Source organism: Atractosteus spatula, chromosome 14 (genome assembly GCF_055471065.1).
Source record: "Atractosteus spatula isolate fAtrSpa1 chromosome 14, fAtrSpa1.hap1, whole genome shotgun sequence".
Taxonomy (NCBI): Eukaryota; Metazoa; Chordata; class Actinopteri; order Semionotiformes; family Lepisosteidae; genus Atractosteus; species Atractosteus spatula.
Window position 1 is genome coordinate 42,907,498 of NC_142719.1, and position 25,922 is coordinate 42,933,419.

At 43.6% G+C, this 25,922-nt stretch overlaps 1 protein-coding gene across 1 annotated transcript; it reads left to right on the top strand.

Moving 5' to 3' along the window:
* On the top strand, positions 1–7,125 carry LOC148821401 (microfibril-associated glycoprotein 3-like). The gene is made up of 3 exons (XM_088931830.1): positions 1–58; positions 383–792; positions 1,533–7,125. The coding sequence occupies exons 2-3, from the start codon at positions 525–527 to the stop codon at positions 2,312–2,314; spliced, it is 1,050 nt and encodes a 349-aa protein (XP_088787956.1). The 5' UTR covers positions 1–58; positions 383–524; the 3' UTR covers positions 2,315–7,125.
* Positions 7,126–25,922: the final 18,797 nt, after the last annotated feature.

Here is a 25,922-nt window from a genome sequence, read left to right on the forward strand (position 1 = left end):
CGGTTCCTGTGTGCCGAACCAGGAAGTGCGGGAGCGAGGGTGATGTTTACTGAGCACCGTACGTGTCTGTTTACAAAAAAAATCTCTGATATCAATGTACTATCTCTATGACTTGTAGTGGTCGAAAATACGCTATGTTTTAAATAGCGGAAAACGCTCTGGTAGCTTTTCTGTTGAGGCTTGTGTAGATGCTTTTGGCCGTGGTGCTTTGACAGGCTGCGGCACAGTGCATGGTGTTGTTGTGGGTTTTTTCGTATAAATATCGTGGGAAAACGAGCGTAAACCTAAAACTACCAGTATGTGTAGTTTATTTATAGTGAAGCATTTCTCGTCACCCCGATGTCTTTGAGTGTTTCGCTAAACCACGCATTTTGTCTCGCAGGTTTTATCCAAGAAGACCCGCAGCCACTCAGACCCCAGTTCCCTGGAGATTTCGTTCTGAATTTCTCAGCCGCTTTCCACTTCATTTTGGATACGTGCGCGGCAATTGCCCTGCGCCGACAGCTGCCGCTCGGGCTCCGGATATGTTGCTCGCAAGAAGGGGGCAAGCTGTATTCCTGATTCTCTACGCGAGCTGTGCCGCCGCCGCGCAGGGGGCGGACGGGTCCCAGAGCGACCCGCCGGGGAACAGCTCTCTGATTCCCGCCCACCGCCTGGCTAGCCTGCCCGCCCTCCGGGACATCGTAGTGAAGGAGGGCTCCAGCACTCTCATTGAGTGCAACGTGACGGGGAGCCAAGAGGGCATCCAGTGGTACAACTCCAAGGGGCGCGTACTGGACGAGGAGGGGGGAGGTAAATCGATTGCTCGGGAATCCGCGGTCAGGGTCTACATGGTTGATGATCTAACCTTGTCCGGACGCACACACGGTTCGGGACAAGGTTAGATCGCCTCGCTTCTTGACCTAGAAATGCCCGTTCGCTTACCCGCCCCGGCGTGGCCATGATGGCGTGTCCACATTTATGGGCCTCCGGTCTTCCCAGGGTCCGTTCAACGATTTCCTTCCATGTCGTGCGGAGGAAAAATGTTTGCCTGTACAGCTGCGAACAGGCCTCACAGTCCCCGAGGTCGTCTCGGAAGTTACCAGGGCTTTACAGTGAAGACCAGTAGGCCTGCTTTAAAACTGGGGTCGTGCTTTCTTGTTGGAGTTTAGAAACACTGTCGGTGTTCCGTTGCCTTCATCTTGAGAGGCAGTTCTGACGTTCTGTCCTGTCCCCGTGTGCCAGTGACTGGAGGGCCAGTTAGCGCCTACAGCAGAGTGCAGTACGTTTTCAGATACCTGGATCCCTGGTATCTGAAAACTTTACAGAGTAGTTCTGCCGTCAGGGTTGTCCTAATATTGAAGGTGATATGTAAATGGGAAAAAATGACTTTTTAGGGAATCCAGAAAGTGTATGGTCAGTCCCAAGCAACAGTTGCTTCACTTGACAGTGGCCAGCAAGTGGCATTGCAATAGAGAAGCAAGGTAGTGTCGCAGCCAGACTTGAAAGCTGTAAAGTTTGCTTGCAACTTATAGTTCGGTTTTTTTTTTCAGGGGGAAAATGGCTCATTTTGGATAAAGGCATCTTGAACATCACCACTGTGACTTTCGAAGACCGAGGCAGGTACACGTGTATAGCATCCGGCCCGTCCGGGACCTCCAACTACACCATCACCCTGCGCGTGGCGTACACGCACAGCGGCCTGGGCCTGTACTACGTCATCGTGTGCCTGGTGGCCTTCACCATCATCATGGTCCTCAACATCACCCGCCTCTGCATGGTCAGCAGCCACCTGCGCAAGACGGAGAAGGCCATCAACGAGTTCTTCAGGACGGAGGGGGCAGAGAAGCTGCAGAAGGCCTTCGAGATCGCCAAGCGCATTCCCATCATCACCTCCGCCAAGACACTGGAGCTGGCCAAAGTCACCCAGTTCAAGACGATGGAGTTCGCCAGGCACATCGAGGAGCTGGCGCGGAGTGTCCCCCTGCCTCCCCTGATCCTGAACTGCAGGGCGTTCGTGGAGGAGATGTTTGAGGCTGTTCACCTCGAGGACCCGGACCAGCCCAGGAAGGCGGGCAAAGAATGCCAAGCCATCGACCGATGCCCAGACGGGTGCCAGGACAGGGTCTACAGCATCGAGTCGGCGGTTCAACATGGCAGCGGAGGAGGGGAGGAGGCCCTGCAGGAGCAGAGCCGGGAAGTGCAGGTGTCCATCCACAAGGAGTCCAGCGCTGGGGCCCAGAGCGAAGGCCTGAGAGAGAACGAAGAAGAATTGTCTCTCTCTGTGCTGGAGGCGAGCGCCTCTAAATGCGTCGTTTATGAAAGCCACATCTAATGAGGGCGTGACTGCAGGTCTCACAGGCTGCAGTCTGTTGGGTGTTAGGTGTGCTTCAGACCCATGAAGGCATTGTCAGTGCAGACTGTAAGATAATTCCAGGGTTGAGAGAAGACTTTTAACATTCAAAGCTTGCCACAGCTCCAGGCAGAGGTGAAAACAAAACCCCAAGTGCTCCTGTGTTTTGTAGGGTTGCACCAGTTCACTACTGGTCCCCTGATCAGAATCTCCTGTCTTGGCTAGGTCTGTCCAGGACCTTATTTTCTCTGCACATGCTTTCACAGAAAAGAGACCATCTTGAAAGTAAGATGGAATTGGCTCAATTAAAATGTTAAGAGAGTTAAAACAGAGTGAAACAGTTCTTTAAAACAGAGTTTAGGCCCTTGGACTAGAGCTGTTTCCCTGGAGCTTACATCAAGATATAGATTTATAAAAATACATTTGGTGCACATAATTGGTGGGACTAACTGGATATATTCATTGCTGTTGGGTACGGAGGAACTCTTCGTTACTCAAAAAAAATCCGTAGAGTGTAGTGTTAGTTTTGTGTTTTGTAAATCATTTCCTATTCGTTAGTGTTTCCCAGGTGATTGAAGCAATGCTGGAATGCTGTGCAGCATTTCCTTCAAGAGAGGCTGGTGCTTTCACAATGACAAGCTACTGTTCGCTTCGGGCTCCCAGTGAAACGGCATGCAGGGGCCTGCCGGGCGGCTCAGCCGGTACAGGCGCTCGCCCGGGAGCAGGTGGAGCTCTGTGATCACGGGTTCAAGCCAGGGTCTCGTCACTGGCAAAATATGCATGGAATTTCCCCAAGCGAGGATGAACGGCTGGTGCTGGTTGTGGGTGGGACGAGTCACTCAAAGAGTGACTCCCAAGCGCCGCTGTCGGTGGGGGACGCAGCCCTCCTCCAATCAGCACTCGCGCTGCGATATTGGGCGGTGCTGCTCGGGGCGTGTTCAAAGGCCCGCGCCTCAAAGGTGGGCGGGTCTTACAGGAGCAGCAGCTCTCCCTCGTTCTCCCCTCGTGCGCGGTGGTGCAGCCTGGGGCTCAGCCAGGAGCCCAGGCACCACACAAAAAAATCCGTTGTCTGCTCCGAGGGGAGTGGGTAGAAGCTAAAGAAAAAAATCAAATATAAACACCACCAGCTTATTTTCCTGTTGTTGGTTTATTGCTTCCTGGGACTAAGGTCCTAAGAACTGAAGAGAAGCAAAACCGTCTGAGGGGGGCAAGAACTCCCTCCCAGAACTCTTCCCAGTTCTCTCCACTGTGTGTCAGATCTGCTCTGCTTTCCCAGGCCAGGCGTTGGTAATGGTTCTGAGCACGGTGCTGCACGTCACTGGAGAGGCACACGGGCTCGTGAGCGCACCCTGCAGTCGGAAAACTGTGCGTCTTGATCGCTCGGAAATAGAAGCCTGGAATGTGATGAGGAGAACAGGAAGGCATTACCACCCAGAAGGAAGTGATGTCCTGAGCATTAAACACTTGGAGCTGGATTATTAGGCCGTGATTAGAGGTTGTCCTAGAGTTTACGTAAAATAGCGTTGTGTAGGCCAGCATCAGTGCTAATCAGAGTTTATGTTCTATGATGTGGTGCTCTGTAGTCCTTAAAGTGCTCTATGGCTGCCCCGTAAGAAAAAGTGTATTTAGCTTACTTGATAATGCTTTCAGCATGTTGTTATACCTCGTCTTTGTTGTTTCTTCAAGGTCTCAAGTGTGAATTCATTATTTATTGTGAAGGACCAGCAGTGCAGTGCATAAAGCAGCAAAATAGTCACAGGTTTACACATTGATTTTCCTTTATGTAACTCTCCTTTAGGTAAGCTTTTGTCGTTTTGTATGTAAGGAAGAGATGATGATATGAACAAGCTTTATATTCAGCAATAACATTTTCAGGAAAGCTGTAGGAGGTCGCGCATTGTAGATCCAACACTTCAGACGTGATAAATCTTTATTAAAAGCCATGCTTTTGGTGTCATCATATTGAGATTGTGCTGCATATAGCAGTTATTTATTTTTTTGCACCTCATAATCCTTATTTTCTCGTAACATCAGGAAGATTTTTTTTGTTCTAAGTCTTTGAGTGCTGTTTAGCTCATAATGTAAACGAGCTCAATTGCAGTGCTGCTCTCGTCCCAGCAGGTGGAAACCTTGTACAAAAACCTTGTATTTGGCGTGCCATTTGTTGAGCTGAATCAGACAAATATTATTCTTTCTCATGATTGTAAAAATAAAACATCCTGGTTTGACATGTACAGAAGCTTCTCCAAAGAGCTTTCTAAAAATGGGAACTTGTCAGTATATTACCTTTTTTATAGCTGGGATGGATGTTAAGTATTGTAATTGCTTGCATCTGTATGGCACTTTGACAGTTTTCTGTGGAAGAGATAATTCATACAGCACTTTCAGACCCAGAGGATCCCAGTGTGCATTACGAACAAAAGAGCACCCACATGAGTGACATACAGCAGGTCAGGAAGAGAACAGAAACTGCTTCAGTAAGTGAACTTCAGGGTGGACAGCCCTTTGTTAATCCCCTTGTGCTTCATGAGATCTTTAAGGCCTCAGTTGAACATCTCGTTTTTTTTATAGACAAATGCATTACTGCATTTTCACAGTATTTTGTGATTGATTAGGGGTAGTCATATTGTTGGATAATGAACTTTTTTTGGTAAATCTTTAAGATAGGCATTATGGTAAAGGCAGCTGAATCACTTAGTTTTTGTTTCTGTTTTACTGAAGGATAACTATATTAGGGCATTAAAGAATATCTGATTTGTTTCTGTCCAGGGAATAGATTAAAAATGTTACATTTAATCCAGATCCACGTATGTCCTCACTTCACCGAATGGTCTTAATGCTGTTCCAGCATTTGTGACGTTTACCATCTCCAGAAGCTGCAGAATCTCTCCCTGAATGTGAGAGAAAAGCAAAGTCCCATAAAAAAATTGAAGTGGGTGATGTTTAATAACCTTTTCTGTCATTCAAACAGGGCCCCTGTATTTGTTTACTCTCATCAGTGTTTGCCTCACTTAACCAGCGCTGTTGGGGGGAAAAAAGGTCCTTTAAAGTTTTTTAGCACTTATAGACTCTTCTCTTCGTATCTGTGATTCTTGCCTTATCTGCGGCTTTGAACTAATTATACGACCCGTTTGCAAAATATGGGCGAATGACTTTGAAACAACTGCAGTGTTAGAGATTGCATTTTTTTTTTCAGATTTAACATAAAATGCAGGGGAAATCATTTGATGCGTTGTGATTTTGTTATAGAATAAGTAAGTTACTCTGAATTATGTTTTCAAAGAAAGGGCCCACTGTGTCGTGGCAAATTTGCAGTTGCCATAGAAACACTGTTGCTCGGTCACTATTCTGTTCCTGATGCGCTGTAATTGTTACTAATGTTCTAATAACCATGGTGCCGTACCTGACATAAAAGTGAAGCATTTCAGCTTGTTCTGAAAGCGGTCGGGTTTGTTGTTATGCGGACTGAATTGTCCTGTTGTCGTGGTCATGAACTCATAGTATTTTAGCAACAGCACTAAGGCTCACTGACCCCATCCTACAGAATATTGCCACTTTGCGTTTGTTCTGCATGGGAGCTGAAAGTCTGTTAGGGGGTTTAATTCAGTGACGTTATACTATAATTACCATATAAAGGGTTTGCATGACAAATGCTAAATCCCGTACTTCAACAGTGTGCCTCAGACGACTTTGCAAGAGTCAGTGCGACTCAAAGAGCAGACTTCTTTCTGCACTATTTCAGGTCAAACGTTGTGCGGCTATAATAATGGAACATGGGTCGTGAAAGTAAACCACAAGTTTGGAAGTTATTTACCAGCATGCTTTTAGGCTTTTTAAATTCTTCAGGTAAAGCAGGATATAATGTGAATTTGCAGTGGAACAAGAACGTGGCCCAATTTGTAACTTGTGTTTTGCCATTAATTCCTTTCGCACTGAATCAGTTTGAGTGAAGGAGTGCCTAGGACCTTTTGACACGCACTGAAATCCCCGAGATCTGCAGTCGAGTTATTTTTAATCACTATGCAGCTCTGGCCTGGAAAGACGCGCCCCTCATTGTTGATCCTGCACGAATACACGCGTCCTTGCTTGCATTTGTGTTCGGCGATAAACAAATTGAGTCTCTGAAAGCACTGCCATGTTCCAGATTACAGACTTTTTTTCAGATTTAAAAAATAAAATGCAAGGGAAATCCTTCGATTCAGGATTTTTGTTATTAAATGGGTTCTTCTGGATTATAACACAGCTTGGATAAGTAAAAGCTCCTTATTTGGTTAAAAAGCATCATATGACTATCTGTGTAGAGTGTGAAATAGAGTATATATACAAGACTATATTCTTACTTAAAAAAAGATAGCCTAGAGCTGTTAATGCTTCAGAATTAAGCTGTTCCCAACACTGTGCAATGGACTTTGGGTAAGGGAATACATTATACAGATATTGAATGGGTTATGAGGGTTTAGAAGAGAGTCCTTCCTTGAAACACTATGGAATATTCATCTAAATGTTTTATCCAAGAGCTCTACATTTCTTACTTTTCTTCACTCTTGTGTAGTGGTATATTATTTAGTGTATCCATATTGCCAAACTCTGTTTTCCAGGGAAATATGTGAAGAGTAACCCTACATGTGTAGCCTTTTCGTTGTCTGTATAGGGAGGTGATCGTCTGCTGTTATTGTAACTACTTAGTGTGTTTATTGTTCTGAACCTTGGTGCTGTGTACTGTAAGTGTAACGTTCACTTGAATTTCCTTCAGGGTCTTCTTCAATAAAATAATATTTTTGGAATCAAGAAAACGTGTATTTGCATGATTTGTGTAACGCTAAAATACAGGACTTTGAGAAAGGGCTTTATGTGGTGGTCGTTTGTAAAACTTTTATTTTCTTGGACATTTAGTTTGGAAGGCCTTTCTTCTCACATAAATACTTTTTTGATGGGCACTCCATACACTTTTTGCCAGTAGCGATCGGAGGTTCTGCGTTTCTGTAGCTAGCAGTTCTTCTGCACAGCCCTTTACTCTGGATATTAATCTGGCAGATTTTCAGTGGTCTGTGGGTTACTGCTGTGTTTGTGAGGAGCTTCCACCCGCAAAAGAATTCCCCGGGGCTACACATCTAGGGAATGCGGCAGTCACACCCAGGCAGGAACAAGGGATCCCTCGTGACAAGTCATCAGTAAAGTTTGCAGGTGGCGGGGCGGAGCTCCCAGCATTGACTGTTTTAGTGAGAGCAGCTCTGTGAATACCATCAAGTGGCCATGCGAAAAGGTCTGGAGCCCTCAAGTGAATTTGGGCTCGGTATTTGACAAAAACAAATCCTATCTTCAACAGAGCTAAGCAGTTCATCAGGTAATGGTCTGTAGCCTGAAGTGTTGGGCCGGTGTTGTTCAGAGAGCCTCCTGCGCGATCAGCGTTGCTCTCCGTTTGTGCTCTCGGATTCCCGCTGGAATGGGTGAGAAGTTTCCTTGAGGAGAAGTCTGAGGAGGGGCAAAAACTTGTCTCTCTTAGCTATTCCACTTGACATGCAGGGAAATACAGCTCAGGGACCAGAACAAGTGAAAAGTGTCAGAGTAATGGGCTATTTGCATAACATTGCTCTTATTATTCAGGAGAACAGCATGACTGACAGGCCATCGTTAGAGGGAGTCCTATTTGTAGCACCTCAAGTAAAGACAGACATCATTCTTCCTTATATAAAATTATAATACATCTTCCATCTTTCTGGGGTTTTAACCATTAATAGCAGCACTGTATATCTAATTTTGTCTCCATATAGTTTTTATAGATAGGTGCTCAAGCTTAAAAAAATCTTCATTTTCCTTTTGCAACTGTGTGTTTATTAGCCATGCGACAGTGTGGCCAGATTAAACGAACCTGCCCAGAACAATGCGTGTTGTACAGGCACACCATGAGAAATTCTCATTTATTAAGTCCATTGATTTGCTTGGAAGTCATCAATGCAGTTATTTCCCCCTAGAATCAAAACTGGTACTTTTTCTTGTTTTTTTATACTTTGCCTGAGTTCATGTGGTCTGATTAAATCATTCTGGCCGTTTCTTCAGATGTACTCTGACTGGTAAGTGTGCTATTACCCCTTTTTTTTTACTAAAAAACTTGTCAATAACCTTACATGTAATATACGTGAGACTTATGGGTCTATAATCTCTTGTGTAATTAATCTTGAGAGCCTCTAGTACCTGAAACACTTCTGCCTTTTCTATGTTAATAGTCTAATAAAGGACTTTGGCCCTCTGCTGCCTGAGGCATGTCCTTGACTTGTTCCTTCGTGAACCCCAGAGCGAAATTCTCGTTTTACTGCATCAGCCATTTTCTTTTCACTGTCTAGAAGTTTGCCGTTATTGCCTCGGATACGTTTTAATTAATATTTAATGGTACTTTTGCCGTCGTAGTACCAAGGAAAAAAAAACATTTATTTTGGCCTCCATGGCAATAGTCCTTTCCTGCCGTCTCTGTTGTCCTTTCTAACGTCCTTCTTAAGCCCATGCTTGTAATTCTTCAGCGGGACGGAGGTCAGGTTTGGGGACTCGGACAGAAGGGCCTTGACAGTGACTTACCCAGCATGCCCCTCTCGCTTAGCTGCTGTTAACTGCCTCTTCCCAGGATTCCGCCATAAAGCGAAGCTGTCATGTCGTAATGGAAAATGTCATGTTGAGCCGTAATGGCTTGAAAGGCTGATAGAAAGTCTAGATTCGCTGAGGAGCAGGTAATTACACGTACCTCCTGTACAGTGCACGGGCACTCCATCAGCGATTTGGGCAATTGATTGTACGCTCATTATCTGACTGGTGTCTGTGGAAATTTATGGCCACCATGACACCAGCTCCACTGCTCATGAATTCGTTCAAGGGTTGTCATCATTTTGCCAAGGAAATCTTTCACGATCTTTTGGCTCTGGGTACAGGTCTGATTATGCTGTACATTAAAACCCACTGCCTGCTAAGAGACACCCAGACCTTAGCAAAGGGAAGAATAGTTTAGCTCCATCAAGTCTTAAAGGCCTCCTGTACCAGTAAGTGTGGTTCTGAAAGTGTCATTTTTTTTTAAAGTGCATTTCACTCCTGCCATGTGCTCAGATTCCAGCTTCCATCTCTTGATTGACAAATAACCATCGAACAGTGGAAAGTGGAAGACGTGTCTTTATCAGTTTTTTTAGCTGAATTTTCTTATTTTGTTGTATTATATCCTTACTGTGTGATATTTATTGTATACGGTACATTGTAGTTATATCTTTGAATTCTGCATGGAGGAAAGTGTCTTCACATGTCTTCACGTCTTACACATATTTGTTATTATATTATAAAAGATGTTGTTCAAAGTTAAGGTTCCAGTGTGGTGGACTGCATGGGGACATGGAGATCAGCACTGCAGCCTCACAGCTCCAGGGTCCCAGCGCTGATTCTGGTCTGGGGTGCCTTCTGTACAACCTGGATATTCCTGTGGGGGCAGCCTGGGTTTTCTCCAGTTTCTGCCCACCTGCGATAAACGGGCTCTGTCCAGTGTGGATCCTGCCTTGCTCCCCTGCCTGCTGTATTAAGATAAAATAAGATCACTTTATTGGCCATATACAGTTTCTTGCATTGCAATTTCTTCTTGCAATTTGTCTTTTTCGCAGACCCCAGCTTGCTCTCCATGAGACACACAGACAGGGAGAGAAGCTGGGGGTCAGAGCGCAGGGTCAGCCAGTTATACGCGCTCCCCTAGAGCAGGGGGGTTAAGGGCCTTGCTCAGGGACCCGATGGAGTAGGATTCCTCTGCCGGCCGCAGGCGCAGATCCTGAGCCATAGTGCCACTGCTCCGCCCGTGAAGCTCTGGGTCAGTGTGTTTCTATACCAGGATAGGCGTCTATGAAACATGGATGGGTTGATCAGATTTAGTGTATTGCCTTGAAGAAAAGGCTGCACAACCTTTTTACCTCCAAACATGAATTATTGTGTTTTATTTTTGCACTTTCATGGATATTTCTACTTCCTTACTGGCCTGAGCCTAGGCACTGACCAAATGTCTTTCCTCAGACTGCTTGCCTGTACTCCTCTTAATTATCTACAGAGGCACAGCTCAATTACACTGGAGGCATCCCTGAAAATTCCTTTCCCTCGTGTGGAATTTCGCTCACTCCTGGTACCCCACCTGGTATCCTGGTGTGTCTAGTTCTTCGCCTGTTTTTTAGTTACGTAGCAGCCATCTTGGCTCAAGGCCACACCACAGCTCAGGTTTGAGCCAAAATGCTGGCTTTGTGAAGAAGCCTCTCACTCTGCCACACCTACCATTTCTAAACACTTGTTCACTGTCATCTAGGATGCTAGTTTTATAAGAAAGGATTAGGAAATGATCAAGATAAATACAGAAAATACTATATAGTTGAACTGAACCCCTTATTCAAGAGTGAGCTATTTCCAATCTCACTCTTGGGTTTTTTTTGGGAGGGAGAGGGTCTAAAGCAGGTATGTGCACCTCTTGTCCTTCACACCTGCACAGTCCCTGGTTTTCATTTTCCCCAAACTCTCGAGAACCCAAAGGAAGTTATGTTCTGAGCAAAAGAAAGTGAGTGCTCTTTCCAGATTGTAAGTAGGTGGTGGAGGACTCCAACGGGGTCTGCTACTGCTCCAAAAAAGTCTGCTGTGAGATGTTTCCTGCCTTAGTATGCTAGTTTCTACATTTTCCTGGTGCATAAGCTGAAAAACAAATACCAGCGCTTCCTTCCTCAGCTGTCTCATTCCTTTTCATTGATCTCCCTTGAAAGAACAAACACTGGACTTATTACATCTTTCTGAAAGTTCTGTATAAGCTATCAGTATTTGCTGTTGACATGAGTCACAGTGGATTGTCACCCACACAATGTCATTTAATATTGGAGCGAGTCTATAAATAAACCTTCTAACTCTTTAGTGTGAATCAGACAAAAACCTGAACAGAGCTTGGCTTTATTTTCAGGGGTCTTCAACTTTTCTGCCTGGCCATTTCAAGAAATGCATCCGACTTAAATGAAAAATCCAACTGAAGCCTATAACTATTATAAAAAAATAGTGCTATTAAGATTATCCATCATTTCCAAAAAGCAGGTCCACTGTCAGTGTTTTGATCTTACGCTTTTCTAAACCAGGGAGTGGGGATGATAAAAAGTTTATTTTGTTGTGGGGAGCCCCTAGACACTCTGTGGGGACTGCAATATCAAGAGTTAAGCAGCAAGAAGATCTGAGTCAAGGACCTAAACAGAGAGTTTTGTGGTTGAATGACAGTTGAGTTCCTGATGGATTAGCTGATGGACTGGCAGATAAATCACTTTTACATTTTTGGCAGACTTCTATGTAAGAGGAGGCAGCACGGTGGAAAGGCATCATTCTTGAAAGGAGCCGAGATCCTGGCTTTGTCAGCATGGCTGGGTATCCTTACATGACCCTTCGGGTAAAGAGACGCCTCCTGATCTCTGCTTTAAGTTTGCTTCCCCTAAGTTTCTACTTCTTTCCACTGTTTCATTTTTCACTACCGAGAAACTGGAAGTTAGAAGAATAGCAATGAGATGCTTAAAGGAAAAGCTGCAGTACTTTGTTTCTGCCCCTCGCAGCTCCAAAATAGACTTGTTCTCCAAGAAAGCGTTACGTTATATATGTCAGTTCTTTATCCATTTACACCAGACTACAATTCAAATTAATTTGCTTAGAAAATACAAAAAGTCTGAATGGGTTAAGGTGTCAAATAACTACAAATAGCCTAGGACACACAAGAAGCTCTTCCACAACGAGGTGAATTCACTTATTTTTCAATTTCCTATAGCCAAACAAAGGTTTTGCATTGTTAATTCTCTGACAAGCATTTGTTGATATCATTCCTTAATGTCATGCTTCCCCTTAATAGTTTCGAAGTAAAATTTCACACCGCAGCAGATAAGCTAACAAGATCCAATTAATGTTTGCGATCTTCATAAGATAATGACTACTGTTCTAAACGAGACAACAAGCCCACAGGCACATTACAATGATGCCGAACCAGTCTGCATTATCCCATGGTAATGCTCCCAATTTAAAGATGAACTTTCTTTAGTTTTAATGGCTTGTTAGGTTTATATTTCTGTACAGTAGAAATGAATCATGCATGCTAGCAATTAAAAACTTGAAATATTGATTAGCACCAGCCACCTACAGTTTGTTAATAGAGATGGAAAAAGGGCCAAGATCACTCTTCATTATGAGCAAAATGCAGCAACAAATAAACATGGGTTCATATCAATGAGCAAACACAGGGCCCTTTAAGGAAGCTGGAAAACACAGACACTGATTTTGCTCTTCTTAACTGATCCCAGAGAGCCATGCCGCTCCCCTTCAGAGTTCAGATCCATCACACCGGAGACTGGCAGTGAGGTGCTTCCTCTCTGTAGAGCGCAGGGTGACTTACCTGCTTCCCTGCCCACAGTAATAACACACTGCTGAAGTGCGAGACTTTGTCAGTGTGAAATGACTCATGTCTTGTTTTAACATGCTTAAGAAAACATTGGTGTTTTCCTGATTTGTCTAAATCACACTTACAAGCCCATGATAAGTACCAGCTTTTAACAAGGGAAGATACATTAGGGCCTGCACAAAGTACAAGGTGATATGGAATACCCTAGAGTTTCAGGGATGGCTCTGTTTTTGCTTAGTCTTGTACTCCATATTCTGCAGGTTACTGTACTTACTAGTCTGCTCCTTTACAAAATAATTACAGAATGGATTTTTACGTTCAGCTCAGCCTCTTTCCGGTCAGGACTGGGTGACGCTACCTAGGCGTACGCCAAGACATTGAAGCCCAGCGCTGTGAGGCGGCAGTGGTAAGAGCCCGTCCCTTTCTGCTTTGTTTGATTTCTCTCGCATGCTGAAAGGAAAATTAATATTTTTGTAGCAGTTAGACCTCTTGTAAAATATTTGAGCTTAGAAACATGTGTTGTGCTCATGTTTGTTTTAATCCTTTCAGTCTGGATTGTTCATTTAGCTGTTTAAATCCCATACGCCCCCAGCCTGTAAAATTTAGATTAACTGTGTAAAATTCAAATATGTTCTACTATATATATTTAAGTCCATGAAGAAAACGAAATTCAGAAAGGAGGCCAAGAAGCCTGTTGAAGCTCATTGCCTTCTGATACACTGGTATGCTATCACATTTCTTCAAGCTCAGATCTCTGCCCACACAATGTGACGCCATCCAATAGTGGGAATTCTTTATGTGAAAAATGTATTTTCTACTATGTTCTGCTATTTGTGCTATTCTTCTATCTACCGTTGGTAAGAAATTAGATTTAAACACTTCCAGTAATGTCTGGATGTTCTCCTTGCTGAACATAAATGAGTTACAGTTTCTGCAGTGGCTGGAGCCAATCATGTTTTTGAAATCCTCAATCAAATACCCACCTAGATATATCACGGAGAATGAAAGGATTACTGTATGTTCCTTGGGTGTCATCGTAACTCATCTCCTTAAGCCCTGGAATGAGTCTTGTTGCTCTTCTCAGAACTCTCTGTAATGTCATCTGTGGTATCATTCCAGTCCTTCTTAATAGAGCTTTTAAATTAAGTGCTGCGTTTAATTCCCCCCCAAATTAAAACCTTGCACTGAGAGCAGTGCTCCAAATCACTGTGTCCTGCTGTTACAGCCCAGAAGCGATTACAGTCTCTGGAGCTGCCCCAGATCGCAGCGGAGGAGTTATACAAGAGTCATTGTTAAATAAGGGTGAAGCCTGCGGTCTGCACATCAGCAGCTGCAGTCAGGAGCCTCTGTTGTACCGGGGAAATGAGACTGCTGCATTCACAAATACGTTAAACAAACAGGAGGCATCTGCTGGTATCAGAGCATGAAAGATAACTTGTTTCAGCCACGTAATAGCATGGAGACGGAACAAATACCCCCCAAATAATTTGTTTAATCTCTAAAAACCTAAAATATTCTGGTCTGCGCAGAGAAAGAAAGTGAATGCCTTCAGTGGGGATCAAAAGACATGCAGGATTCTGAGGAGGGGTGCGTGGGCTGGCGCTCTGCTTGATCAGAGCCCGGGAACACTTAACACCTCAAAGAATTTCAAAACTAGGGCAGACACAGTAATGAGGAAGAGCTGCAACTTCTGGTTTCCTTCATGCACAGCATGCATATAAAACAAGACTAGGGAGTGGGAGATTAAGCTGAAAAACAAGGGGATAAAATATGCCCCACTAGACAGTAGGAAAGCCACTGTCAGGAGAAGCTCCTCAGCCGGTAAGCCATTTTTAAGATCTGACACAGTCGATGACTTAGCAGATAAAGGCAGGTGCCTGTGAGGCATCAGTGGGCTGCAGGGAAATCAAAGTATTTAAAGGGAGCATGAGACAAACAGGATATAGACACGCACCAGACTGGGGCTATGTCTTAATTGACAAGACGCTCCTCGTTTTTTTCTGCGCTGAGGCTGACAGCAGCTCCAGAAGGAATGTTATTGTTCCTTAGGATTAAAGCAAACACATCGACCTGCAGCCAGCAGCCCCACAGTCGGTGTGCACGGCGTCAATTAGAGCTTTTTTGAATCAATCGTACCTGATGTTCTGAAAGTATTTAGAACAATCTGGGGTGGGGGCAAATCCGACTGGGGAAAACAGAAAAACACTGTGAAAAAGTAAAAAAATTTAGAAAAGTTTAAGAATTTCAGCCTAATCTTAAATCCGGGAGAAAATCATTGGAAGCAGTCCTGATTCTAGATCAAGGAAGGCTTAACTGTTAAACCACTTTCATCTACCTTTGTAAATTAAAATTAAAGATGAACTAGACACCAGTCACCAGTCACCCATTATACTGAGGACATGAGCGCTGGCCATTCGGACCCTCCAGTACCGGGTCCAAACCTAGGTGTGTCCAGGACTCATCCTGGAGGGCCATCGCATCTGCAGGCTTTCATTCCAGCTCAGCTCATTACTAGATTCTCCTCTTAATGGCTTTGGCCAGATAACTGGGACTATTTAACACAGAGGTGGTGCTGTTTCAAAGAGAACGGGGAAACACGCAAACACACCGCCCCCTGCAGGCCCGGCCGAACGTTGCCCTGTAGTGCAGTCACGCTGTCCTGAGTGAGGGGCAGGACCTCAGGCGGCCCCAGCGTCCTCTCTGCCAGCACCCTTTCATATTCCAGCAGGCAGGCGCCAGCAAGGGGGAGTTCTCTTCTAGCCGATGGCGTTTATCTTGTCGTGCCCATGCTTGTCAGCCCCTTTTCTCGTCAGTCACGTTTTTTGGTAGCGGCAGGCTCTCATCATTTTTTAGTACCGTGCTCCTAGAAGACAATAATCGTCCCGGGTGAAGGGGCGCCAGGGTGAGAGAGGAAAAATAAGAGGGAGCTGGAGAGCACGAGTGAATGAATGCAGAATCCTCTACATTTCTTCTGAAGAGGATCAAAGGCTGGTTGTCCCTCCTTTCTCAGGGCATGAGATCTGTAATTGTTTTCTGACGTGGCATTTTACAGCATCGCATCCCTTAACAACTGACATTTAGAGTAGGCGATTTTTTTTTCATTTCTATTTAAAACTTCGGCACTATTCCCAACTTGTTTGCTTAATTGACTTCACGCCAGTCTCGTTACCTCTGAGTCTAGGTCCGTGATTAAAATGAGCTGAGAATTGAAAGGCACTGTTGTTGCTGTGCAGGATGTGAATGTGGTAAGTTCATGGTCAGTAAGTATTAACGATCTGAAGCAGATGATTTCATGCAGGGAAACTATTTGTACACATTGTTACTGCGTTCGCAGCTAAAAACTGCAGTGTCTAGAATTTTTCATGCCTATGGGAACTAGATGCATTATTTAGCAGTTATTGCTAGTAGCTTAATTTACCACAGTGTCACTGGAGTTTATCGGCCATGTTAATAGTAGAAGCAAGACCGCAATTTGGGGAAAAAAAGGGAGTGGAAAAAGAAGCAGTCAATTGATTTTTTAGGAGAATTATTAAGAGTGTTAGTATTATATTGAAAATACACAGCAGTCTAACTACACCTGCCTGTAGTCTTGAGTTTCATTATACAAACTTATCCAGGGCTATGTGAGGTGTCGCAATTTCCAACTTAGTCCAGATCAGCCTGATAAATGTGATACTGTCATTGGGCAAAGGAGATTTATTTTACCATGATATCAAAGGCAATTGTTACTAAGCACAATAACTGTTTTAACTGATATTTATAACTGGTTGATTTTTTTTTCTGACAAGCACATGTTAGGACTGATCTATCACAATGTTTGTTGTTAGCACAAGATTACATAGTAAATCGCAGGATCCTGCCTTAACACAAAAGATCCATGGTTATTACACAACGAACAGCCACTTCATTTAATTCCAGCAACGCCGGAGGAGTGACACCTGCTCAGACACCTGTTCCCTGCTCTCTCAGCTGTGCCTGGGACTCACACAGAGGGCCCTGCAGACGCAGGCTGACCTGTTAGTCACTGGCGCAGGGAACTGATGCCCTGTGGCTCCAGCCCAGCTGGGCCCCACCGCTCTGCTGCAGCACACAACAAGATCCCTCTGGTTTTAATGGTGATTTGCAAGTTCTCTGTTCAAGCAAAACAGAACAACAACATTTTGATTTTCCTTCATACTGTGTGTGGCCTTACTCTGATTTCACAAGGTATAACAACATCCAAGAATCCAATGTTTTGTGAATGTTTGAGTATTTTAGGTGGGATGGTTTTGGCTTGACCCACCCAGTGAAGGGGCAGCCCCCTGGCCACAGGACACAGGGGCTCGAACCCCATTCCGAGAGAGGAGTTAGCCAAGGGAGAGCTGCACGTTGGAGATGAGGTGGAGGAGGGATGCTGGAGACCAATGAGAAATGTGTCTGAGAGGAATGAGAAATGAGAATGTGTTAGTGTTCCTTGTATACAGCTGATTTCAGTAATGATAGTGATTAGGAACAGCTGGGTTCTAATTCATATCAGTTCTGCTCTTCCCACAGATGGATCCAGGATTCTGCAAGGTATCCCATGTCCACTGCGGTCTAGTGCTTTCACTGCCTGCCCTTCATGACTCCCTGTCTCTTGAGTCAAGACCTCTGATCGAGCTACACGATGGTGAAGTCCATTTCCAACAAGAAGATTTATGCTTAGAAATTAGCATTAGCTTCACCAAGGTAAGGATGCCCTTCATTGTAATTTGAATGACTGAATCAACAGTGTTTGACGTTATTTATTTCATTTCAGCCTCAATAGCAGATTGCTCTCTTAGTGTCGTCAAGCAGGCGTAGCCGAGCAACATTCTCTTAAAGGAGTGGAGGATGGGCTGATCGAGCTTCTGCTGTGGAGTATCAACGAAACCAAAATCTGGGGAGAAATAGCTTTGAAGGAAAGCTACTTTAGATGGCCAGTTAGGAGTTCAGTAAGGGTCAGTAATCAAGAGCTCATTTGTAAAGAAAATCAGAGAAGACAGAACTGAGAACAGCTTTAAACTGCAGGCTCCTCAGAGCTGATGTTTGTTGGCTGGAAAAGCCAAGGTCCCTGTAAATATGATACTATACAAGAGGCCTGCCTGCCTGTGGTCTGTATATCCTGTATTCTCCACCAGGCTGGTGAAAGTGGTTCTTTTTGTTCATGCCATTGCTTCATGTTTTTGAGTTATGAAAAATGTATGAGCTATCTGAACTCCAAAAAGGTTGTAACCATTTCTCAAACTCACAGTCTTTAACAATCGTGTTTCCCAGGACCCTTACATATCATTTAGACATTAAATAGCATTCATAAATAGTATGAAATAGTACACTGTAGGCTTACATAGTGTAATAAATAACTTTGAACAACGATTGGGCACTAAGTAATGATTGGAACAAAATTGCATTCATTGTACATTGCAATTTTCATTGTCTAAGAAGAATGGGGAAAATACGTCAGTTTCTGGACAGATTCTGTACGAATCTTATATTGTTTCTTTCAAGCACAAATAAAATCCCTTTCAGACTATCAGGAGATTTTGTTTGTTTCATGAACAAATCGTCTCAGATTCCTTGAAATCTTTATCACCCTATAGAGAGTTCTATAATAAACACTACAGGATGTTATGGGGCATTTTATGAGGAAGGAAAGGAAAATACCAGTGATGATCTCTGTGTCTCAGGTGCTCTCAGCAGTACAATTTTATCACTGCAATTAATTGGAGTATCTACCCTTTATTATAGAGTTTATCTAAATAGGAAACTGCAAGTACACTAGTTTAAACATTTTCATTTTGGTATAACATTTTCATTGCCAGAAGGTAGCAGTTATTTCAAGTTTGTAGTGTTGGTGGAGAATTTTATTTTCATCAAAATCAAACCAGTTGAAATACTATCAAACATACAGTAGGTGTTCTTTCACAGACCAAGCCTAGCCTAATTTCTCAATCTCTCAGCAAACAGATCCCGCAGCAGATATGGATAGAATTGATTCTTCACAGTCTGGTGGTTAGGAGAGTTTCCACAGGTATCTTCTCCGTGCTTCGGACTTTTAATAGAAGAAGTGCTTTCGCTGTCCAGTAAACAAAAATAATCTGCTTTTATCTTTTACCAGCAGGCAAATGAAAAGTCGTGGCCCTATTTTTCCTTGCCTGCCTCCACGTCGTTTGGTGAGAAATTGTGCAGTTTGCATTTGACTTTGGAGAAGAGACACTTCACAACCTGTCTCACTCTTAGTTTTCTGATTGCTGCAAATGTTTTGCCACACATTCACCTAGGACCATCCAATACCTTTCTTGCAGTTTGCCCCGAAAAAGCCTTTCTAGTGGAGAGCAATGGATCATTCACCTCAGCATGCAATCTGTGAATGTCTACGAACCAAAGAGTTAATGACACAGAACTAATGCAGAATCATTTCCAATGCAATTTCATTCATCTCATGAGGTCTAGCATCAGTCTGGAGGTTGATAGAAATTATTCATTGCTGCTGGAGGACACTGTGTAATAGGATTACTGAACTGGTCACATAATACATTTATGAGTATCCTGAAGGGAGTTTCAAGCACATGCAGCATCTTGATTTTCTGATTAGAGAGTGGGTCCACCAGCTTCCACTGCTCAGCATATTCAGTACTTTAAATGGCTGAGCTAACTGCAGACATGAAAACTGCAGTATTTTAGTACCATTCAGGCAGTTAAAAGTGGGGTCACATTATGTCTGTGCTGCATGAAAACATCTCATGTGCTGTCAAATACAGCACTAGGTTTTGTGTTTGCTTGACTTTAAGTGTATAGTTTCCTTAACAAGCACATTCAATCAGCCTGAACGCTCATGTGCAAAATAATTGTTGGCTTTTTGTAACGGAAAAAATCCATGGTGCCAGAGCAGAGATCTCCGATAATACCGTACATATTTTATTGCATTTTTATAAAAACATAGTTAATATGACCCCTTTAGTCATATAATTAACACAATCTAAATTGTGAATGAGATAAGAGTAAATTGTATCACGAGTTTGACACTGAAATGAATTCTGCTTAGCTCCGTATTGCTTGCGGTGATTTCATTACTTATTCATGCACCATTCAAATTAAATCATGCTTAATTAATGAAACCTCTTTCCGGGTCGTACATTCTCCAGTGAGGTTCGAAAATCAGGACTTTTCTTAGAAGATCTTGGGGGGATATGAAGTAATTTATTTAAATATGACTGCCCTCAGACCACTCTATTGATTTCCACAACAATACCCAACAAAGTTCCGGTCTACCTGCTAAGCAAAACAATTCCATTAATTAGATCTGCTCTCTTCGGTTTCATGTCCGTTGTGTGGGAGTTTCTGTAGGCTCGAGGAAGGCTATTGTCTAATGAGTCCTGCAGGGTTGAAAAGTCGAGCTGTAATGCATTTGCTTTTAAACCTGAGCTGAATGATGCCCTTCCATTCTGAGTTGTGAAGGTTATTAGCACCCAGGAGGGGTTTCTGTACTTTAGGAATCAGAAACATGAAGGTTTTTTACTGTGCAGCCCCCCTCCCCTCCACACACTCACACTCAAGCCAACCACAGCTATACCAATTATTGAGACATTTCTGCATTTAGGTGGAATGAAAAATGAAGCCTTGTTCTGATTTAATCCTTTATCAGCTAACTGCTGCTATCTATTAACCCCCTGATCTCTGGCCCATGAAAGCAGAAACCAGAGACACAAGCACCGTCAGGTTCCAGATCCTGCAACAGTAATAATGTCACACCCACACCCTTTGGCGAAAGTGTCTCAGACCTTTGGTTAAGTTCAGAGATAAGGCAAGCAGGTATAGCCTGCAAGATGAATAATCACTCTTCTGTCACACTGATGAAGACAGGGATTCCTGACTGAAAACAGGGAGCAACACAGGAGACACGGCATGGCATAATGGTGACACAACAATAACAATAAGTGTACCTCTACACTGTACACAATGCACAACTGTAACAAAAAATGTGAGTTTGTCTGTTTGCTCCTTCTCTGTGTGAGTCTCAGGTGTTTACCCCATTCAATACCGTTTTCAAGGTCACTCTCCTCCTAGAACAGAACAAAGCTTTGTAGTGCAATAAGAAAATGTGTCTCCTGTAAATAACTGTGAGCGGAAGTCATGCCTCCTCATTTTGACTTGATGTTTTTTGTCCCTTGCAATCATTAGTTTTTATTGGAGAGCCCGTGTTACCAGAGTCTTTTAAAGATATCCTAATACTGTCTACATTAGTTTCAGTCATTTCCAAAGGATAATGCAAAATATTTAATGCAAAACCACAGGCAACCATGAAGGCACAGCAGTGCTGATAACTGTGTGTTTTTCTCCTTGAAAATAATGTGCTATCACTTGAGAACCTGCCCCTGCTGTGTTTAAGTAGCATTATTCTTAAGTGATGAAGATTGCTTTCTGGGAAGATTTTATTTTGATACACCATTATTAGATTTGTCATAAAAGGAAATTAACCTAAATTACAAGTAATTTCATTACGCTGCAACAGACCTGTAGGACAGGGTGTTCACAGTAGGTGAATGGGTAGATTTCAATCAAAAGTTCAGTGTTAGATCCGTGTTGAAATGCTCAGAGCTGTTCATTTCATGTTGCCTGACCTTGACGCATCAACACAGTCTCTGTCCTGGTCAAAGTAATCCTCTTTCCTCTCAATTAGGTCTTCCGTTTAATGAAAATGTAATTTCAATATTACAGTCATGCTGCCTGCCTGAAGACCAGCTAAGTGCTTTGAGTTTTGGAAATCAACCTTTTTAATATGCTAATTGTTAAGTTTTATGCAAATGCATTTTAATTGCCTAGAAATTGGATGCAGGCAGTAATTTGTTATTTAATGGACTGCTAGTTTATTCCGAAGGTGGAAAGGGAGTTTACCCATATGTCTTGAGGCACTGACATCAGCTCAGGAGCAGGAGCATTCCAGAATGTCGGACCACAGGTCCTCCCGTGTGGAAAGTGTAATTTCTGTGGACAATTCTTACAAGCCTGCGCAAGTGGAATGTGTAGGAAATCTCGGGACGTTTTTTGGACGTTTTATTTCTTGCACCATATCTGTCATATTTAATCTAGCAGGTGCACTTAGGGACAGCGCAACGGCAGGGGTGTTAGACACAGATCGCCTCTGGATCGAGGGAACACTTGGGTTCAGATCACAGGGCTCACATCCACCCCAGAGGGCCGCCCCGTGGCATCGGGGTGCTGGCAGCAGAGAGAATGGGGTGGTGGTGGATCAGGCAGGAGTTTGTGTAAGTGCTTTTACAGGGAGCTTACCCAGGTCCTGCTTTTAACTAACGTGGCACTCTGGTGTGTCACAGAGCATACCGTTCTTTATTTATCACCGTTTCTACAAAGTCTCACAATGCTCTTTATTCCACATACTGTACTTCACATCCAGGTTATGCAGACTAATTTTGCCTTACGATAGTATTGCTTTAGTGACTTTTTGACGCAATCAGTAGCTATATTTTTTGGCAAAGCCTTAAATCAAACTGCACTCTGGTCCCCAGCAGATCATGGTCTTATTTCCACATCTGGCAGATGTGATTCACAAGGAGAACAATGCAGTTCTGCTTCTCCTGTCACCATGTGTGCTGTGCCACTGTTTTCATTGAGCGTTGCAGAAGTTCATATTCTATTGTTTCACTGCAATTACGCTCATTAGGCACCTGTTCTGTTTTTATCTTTCATTAGAGTAGAACTGGTGCAATCGGTGGATTGCATTTGCTCATTAACTCTGCAACCCCTTCCCATGCGTGTGTGTGTCTGTATAATATGGACACTTCACAGATACCACATAAAAAACACTGCCACCATGAAGCCCTGAGAGATCATGACCATCCCAGGGTGGAAGGAGATAATACTACCCTCAGGATGGCTGATGTGCTTGACAAAGAGGCAAACCCAGCAAAGGCACAGCCAAGGTGAAGCAGTCGGTCAGTCCAAACACCTGTTATTCCTCTGCCCAAGAAGGAGCTGTAACTCAAGGTGAGCAAGACCTCGATAAAACACCTCAAGGGGTTTGTCACTTCAAGGGGTCCAACATTTACTGAAAGCCTATCTTGGAATAAATATAGTTTCTGAAGTGACCACTGCTGGCAAGGTGTTTTTGACAGGAAGAAAAGGCAGACGATTCACGATGCAGCGACAAGAAGCCATCTCAAGCTGGCCGAACAATAAGTGACCCACGGGAACTCTGGAGAAGAGCAGGTGGCCAGCTGTGCACAGCTAATAGAGCAAGAGTGTACAGGCACCACACGTTCGAGACCAACCCACGCCCATCGCTGCCCAGGCTGCAGCCAGAGGAGGACGAGCTGGGAAGCTATTAGTGCCAAGTGCTCCGGCTTGATTAATGATCCCGTCAGCGTGGACAGAGCCGGCTTTCATGCAGGAGTGGCCCGCCTGCTGAATCAGCTGAAAAAGGAAGAATTATGGTGCGTTCCGTGGGGGTTTGCTGAAAAATGTGCGTTACCTTTTTGGCAAACAGGAACTCTGTCATTACAGCGAGTATTATGATTGAAATCTTCATCGCATTTAATACCTAATCTGTTGAATGACAATTCTGGCAGCTGTTTTACCATCATTTTCTCTATATGACGATTGTTAAGCACTATTTCTTTCAACCCAGGTCACTAACGGTGCCCTTGATCCCTGGGAGTCTGGTAAGAAATCAGTAGCCTGCGCTTGAATGCGCTCTCCAATACGTCGGGAAAAAAAACCTTAAAGAGTGCAGGCTTCCAACCTATAAAAGTTCAAGATAATATATTAAATTAAGTTAATTTGTATTAATTAAAATGAATGAACATGTAATAAAAGGCTTTTTGAATAACTTAAAACACATTTAGTATTGGTTACAACACAAGGCATGCTTCTAGTCAATTTTTAATTCTTCATAGAGACTATGTCAATATGACACAGAAAGGTTATAAACCACAGTTACATTTGGCCCATTGAGCTTGTTTGTTTTCTAGCAGCTAGTTGATCCAAGGAGCTCCTCCAGCTGCTCCTCCGTGTTCTCCCAGTCCACTTGTCACTCAAGCCTGCTGCTCCACACGGCTGCCTGTGACCACCGCCTTCTTCTGAATTCCTAGAAGAACCACCTACATCCGTGTGTCTGTACCAACACTTTGGGAAGCTCCTCTGTGTGCCCATTCTGTGACACCCGACTCTCCCCGGACTCTGGCTGCAGTCCGGCAGGGTGTGTCTGTCCCGCGCACTGCTGTATTGAGGTCTCTGCAGGGGCAAACACATGGGCAGGGAACTTCATGCGCTCCATGTGCCAGAACAGCTCCCCTGTTTGCTCTTATTGTCACAGTGCAAGAATATGTTTCTGCGCCTTCGTAAGAAACTCAAGGTCAGTGTGTGGGGGCAGTTTCAATAGCCAACAAACACTGGCAGCTGGAGGCAATAAGTGTAGTTTATTTGTGTATCATAAATAGAAATCGTGCTTATTTTACAGAAAATGAATTGGGCATTTATGGCACTGTTAATGTCAAGCACATCTCTGAATTCATGTTCACATTTTGTCATTTTTTTAAATATTTGCTGCTGGTTAAGAATTTGGAATTCTTTGTTGTATAGTGAAAAGATTTCTACAGAGATTCATTTTATTTAGACTCACGTGCTCTCTTCCAGTTTGCTTACTTTATATTTTGTTCCTGTGTAAATTAAAATCAATTTTAATTAAATACACTTCACAAAATAGAAACCACAATGATTTTCTTCCATATTTGCACATAAATTGGGGGATATGATTCTGTCCAATATGATAATTTTAGGAACATTAGAAACAAACTAACCTTGATCTGGCTTTTCAGATTGCAGGCCTGGAGCAGTGTTTGTCATTGCCTAGAACAGAGCATGTCAGAAGCTCTCAGTTAATCTGTGGGGATGTGTTTCTCTTTGTTCCATTGGTAGACTCGACATCAGAACCCCTGAGTGACTGATGAAGAACTCAAGAGCATGGATTTGTTGATTGTACAGGGAATGAATGCAACTGGAAATTGTTCAGACTGGGAGCTTGATCTTTATAGCACTTTGTGCAGTACTTGAGTAGGAACTCTTTTGTGTGCTCTACCTGACGTAATTACCAAAAAACCGCCATCACGCCCCCCCTGTCTGTCAACCCGTCCTGATCCTCTTCATCTCCTCCCTGATGTCCTTCTCCACTTACTTCTGGATTATACCGTTACATCATGGTTGTAAAGCACCTTGAGAAAATGTTCCGTGAGAGGTGTTATAAAAAATGAAGATTATTATTATGGTGATTGCCTGTGTTTCTTTCTTTGTTAGGTTCTGGACTAGGTTAGACACCTCTGCCTGCAGGAGCAGGAAAATTCATGAAAGAAGCTCAGGCGAGATGTAGCCATTAAGGTCTGACAAGGTCTGAAACTTCTCTAACGACTACCAGAGTTTACCCATGTGTGATAACTGATCTAACAGAATGTATTAATAAAGAAGCGGGGCTGTGTGGACTTTGACATGCTCATCTCTGACAGATGGCAAGGCAGATGGAGGTAGTAAGTCATGTCCGTTTTTCAAGGCCTGGAGTCCCCGTGCCAGTCATGTGCTCAGCAGCACTCTGCCTTTTCAGACTGGACTGAATCAGAGAGAACTGTGTCTGTGCTTCACATGGGCCTGGTGAAAAAAAGAGGCAGAATTCAGCAGCACTGACTGTGGTCTGACTTGCCACAGCGGACACAAGGTCATGAAGCCAGGCAGACATCTGTGACCGAGGAACTCATTAACCATGAGAAAGACTGACGTGAACATGCATTGCTCACAACAGTCTAGGCCAGGCGGGTATGATCTTTGAGTTTTCATCCCATTTTTTGTTCTAGATTTAAATGCATAAGATCAAAATATATGAATATATTATCGATTGAGAAACATGAACAGTTTCATGTCCTTTCAAAACATCTTCAAACTTTGTTGTTGGTTATTCAAGCCCACACACCCTCCTACCACCATCACATGAATTTGTCTGGCTAAGGTGTTTCTCATCTAATGACAGGGCACAGCTATATTGTCCAGGAATATAAGAATTATTGACTTTCTTCACAGTCTGACCTCCAGATAGTTCCGGCTTAATTCAACCATTGAAGCAATGTCTTACTCCTCTGCCTGCTCAGCTGTGGAGAGGGGTTGGTCAGTGATCTCTTCCTA

Excerpts from the sequence above, each read along its gene's own strand:
- LOC148821401 (XM_088931830.1), top strand. The coding sequence starts at position 525 with ATGTTGCTCGCAAGAAGGGGGCAAGCTGTATTCCTGATTCTCTACGCG. Across the intron at positions 793-1,532 it reads ACTGGACGAGGAGGGGGGAG|GGGGAAAATGGCTCATTTTG; the intron begins GTAAATCGATTG and ends TTTTTTTTTCAG.